Below are 2,977 nucleotides of genomic sequence, written 5' to 3' on the forward strand. Positions count from 1 at the left end.
TGCCCCGAGGGGGGAACCCCCACCCCCCGGTGGTGGTTTTGGACTAGAACTACAACTCGGCCAAGAGGGAATGGCCCCGAGCTGCTCCAGGGGAGGGTTAGACCAGACTTTAGGAAGGAGTTTTTCACTGCAGGGGTTGTCAGGCCTTGGCCCAGGCTGCCCGGGGAGGTGATGGAGTCCCCAGCCCTGGATGTGTTTAAAAGCTGTGCAGATGTGGGGCTTGGGGATGTGGTTAGAGGTGGATCTGGTAGAGCAGGGAGGACTTGATGATCTTAGAGGTCTTTTCCAACCAACGTGATTGGATGATTCTGAGACTCTAAAGAGAGTAGAATTACAGAATCAGACTTGTTTGGGTTGGGAGGGACCTTTTGAGGCCATCCAGTCCCACCCCTGCAGGGACAGGGACATCTGCAGCTAGAGCAGGGTGCTCAGAGCTCATCCAACCTCCCCTGGGATGGTGCCAGGGATGGGGCAGCGACCACCTCTCTGGGCAGCCTGGGCCAGGGGCTCAACACCCTCAGCAGCAACAATTTCTTCCTCCTCTCCAGTCTAACTCTCCCTCTGCCAGGGTGGGCCCTCAGCCTGTTGTTCTGAGGCGTGCTGGGCACGCTGGAGCACACCCAAAATCTTCTGGAGATGATCCAGGAGCTCCTGAGGTAATCGGAGCCGACAAGGAAACACCAATGAAACACCTCAGAGGAAGGAAGGGGAGTCCCTCTGAGAGGGTGACACGGCCAAGAGCCCAGCTGAAGGGGCCCTGGACCAACCCCTGCAGTGTGGGCAACCAACAGGAGGAGCTGGTAGCCACGGTGCTGCCAGGAGGCTCTGACCTGGTTGCCATCACTGGTGGGACAAAGCCCCTGGTTGGAGTGGATGGCTGCAAGCTGTGGATGCTCCACCCCTGGAGGTGCTCAAGACCAGGCTGGATGGAGCTCTGAGCACCCTGCTCTAGCTGCAGATGTCCCTGCTCCCTGCAGGGGTGGGACAGGGTGACCTTGGAAGGCCCCTCCTCACCCAAACCACCCTGGGATGTGATGATCCAGGAGCTGGCACCTCGGTGGTGCTGGGAGCCTGGCAGACACAAGCTGGGTGGTGCCCATCCCTGCCCCCAAATCCTTCCCCCTGTCTCAATTTTGGCCTTTTTTTCCTTCCCACTGTCTCAATTTTGGCCTTTTTTTGGTTGCATTTGTGGATCCCTGGGAGCAGTGTGTCCCCTGGGATCACCAACCCTCCAGGCTGGATGGATTCCCTGGTGGGAAGAAGGAGAAAAGTGAATTCAAGGCAAGGCCACAGACACCCAGTGAGCAAAATAACCCAAATATTGATGTTCTGCTGTGGGAGGAGAAAGGGTTTGTACCGTGGCAGTGGGAGGAAAGGCTACAGATAAAGCTGGCCAGGAAGCCTGCACTGGGAAGGAGATAAAACTGCTGGGAAGCCAAAGGGTGGGAGAGAATCATGGATGTGACAAGGTCCTCCTGGAGATAACTCTGCTGGCAGCTCCACTAGGGGCTGATACCACCCTGGACGTGCAGAATTTGGGGATAGAGGCAGCAACACTGAGAGCAGTAAAAGGGTTTAAGGGTCTCCAGCTTCAGATTAGGGCTGAGAAAAGCTTTGTCCTGGTCCTGGGTGCTCACTGCAGGTCCATCCACTGCACAGGGACAGCAGCTTGAGGTTCACCTGCAAGGGAGAAGCACCCTGAGCAGTGGTGACCCTTCCTCGTGTCTGGGAACCCCCCCTGGGGTGTCCCCAGGTTGGAGGGGAGGAGGGTGTAGGACCTACCTGGAGCTGAGGTGTTGCTCCAGCAGCAGGCACAGCTCCAGGTTCTGCTGCTGCAGGGTGGTGGCTTCAGTGAGGAGCTTGGACCTGTGCATGAGGATCTTGCTGGGTGAGGAGAGCAGAGGGTTGATGCAGTCAGTGCCAGGATCCCAGCAGGATGATGGGGGTGGGAGGGACCTCTGGGGATCATCCCATCCCACCCCTGCTCCAGCAGCTCACCCCCAGCAGGGTGCCCAGGGGCACAGCCAGGAGGGTTTGGGATCTCTCCAGAGCAGGAGACTCCACAGCCTCTCTGGGCAGCCTGGGCCAGGCTCTGCCACCCTCCCAGCAGAGAAGTTTCTCCTCCTGCTCAGGTGGCACCTCCTGGGTTCCAGTTGGTGCCCGTTGCCCCTTGTCCTGTCCCTGGCACCACTGAGCAGAGTCTGGCCCCAGCCTCTTGCCCCCCGGGGCCCTTGAGCTCTTGCTCAGCACTGCTCAGATCCCCTCTGAGGCTTCTCTCCTCCAGCTCAGCAGCCCCAGGGCTCTCAGCCTGGCCTGGCACAGAGATGCTCCAGCCCCTCAGCAGCTTCCCAGCCTCTGCTGGACTCTCTCCAGTAGCTCCTGGTCTCTCTGGAACTGGGGAGCCCAGAACTAGACCCAGTACCTGAGAGATGTCTTCCCTGGGGCAGAGCAGAGGGGCAGGAGAACCTCCCTGACCTGCTGGCCACACTCTTCTTCATGCACCCCAGGAAACCATTGACCTTCTTGGCCATGAAGGCCCATTGCTGCCTCACGGGGAACTTCTTGTCTCCCAGAACCTCCAAGTCCTTCCCATGAAGCTTCATTCCAGCAGGTCAATCCCTATCACTGAGGTTCACCCAGCCAAGCCACCTCCTGCCCTGTCCCCAGCAGCACAGCCCCTACTCACTGGTATCCCTCCAGTGCTGCTGCCAGAGCATCCCACAGCCTCAGGGTGGGCTCAGGGATCACACGGGTCAGGGCTGCCCAGTACTCCCAGTCCTTGGAGCTGTCCTGTGCCAGCAGCACCTCCTTGGCTGATCTGTCCTGCACCCTGGGGGACAGAGGAGTGTCTGTGTCTCAGCACTGGGGAGGCTGCACCTCAAATCCTGGGGTCAGGTTTGGGCTCCTCAACCCAAGAAGGGGCTTGAGGGGCTGGAGCGTGGCCAGAGAAGGGCAACGGAGCTGCTGGGGAAGGGTC

The 2,977-nt window shown here is 59.4% G+C and overlaps 1 protein-coding gene across 1 annotated transcript in view; it reads right to left on the reverse strand.

The window, feature by feature from the left end:
• Positions 1-1,778: 1,778 nt before the first annotated feature.
• DRC1 (dynein regulatory complex subunit 1) overlaps positions 1,779-2,977 on the reverse strand; it is a gene marked incomplete at its 5' end in the record, with an annotated part of 9,744 nt that continues 8,545 nt past the window's right edge. The window contains 2 exons of the mRNA XM_008935486.1: positions 1,779-1,884; positions 2,687-2,830. Of these exons, the coding sequence (XP_008933734.1) occupies positions 1,779-1,884; positions 2,687-2,830 (250 nt within the window). The remainder of the gene's footprint in view (positions 1,885-2,686; positions 2,831-2,977) is intronic.

Source organism: Merops nubicus, unplaced genomic scaffold (genome assembly GCF_000691845.1).
Source record: "Merops nubicus isolate BGI_N331 unplaced genomic scaffold, ASM69184v1 scaffold28372, whole genome shotgun sequence".
In the NCBI taxonomy this organism is placed as follows: Eukaryota; Metazoa; Chordata; class Aves; order Coraciiformes; family Meropidae; genus Merops; species Merops nubicus.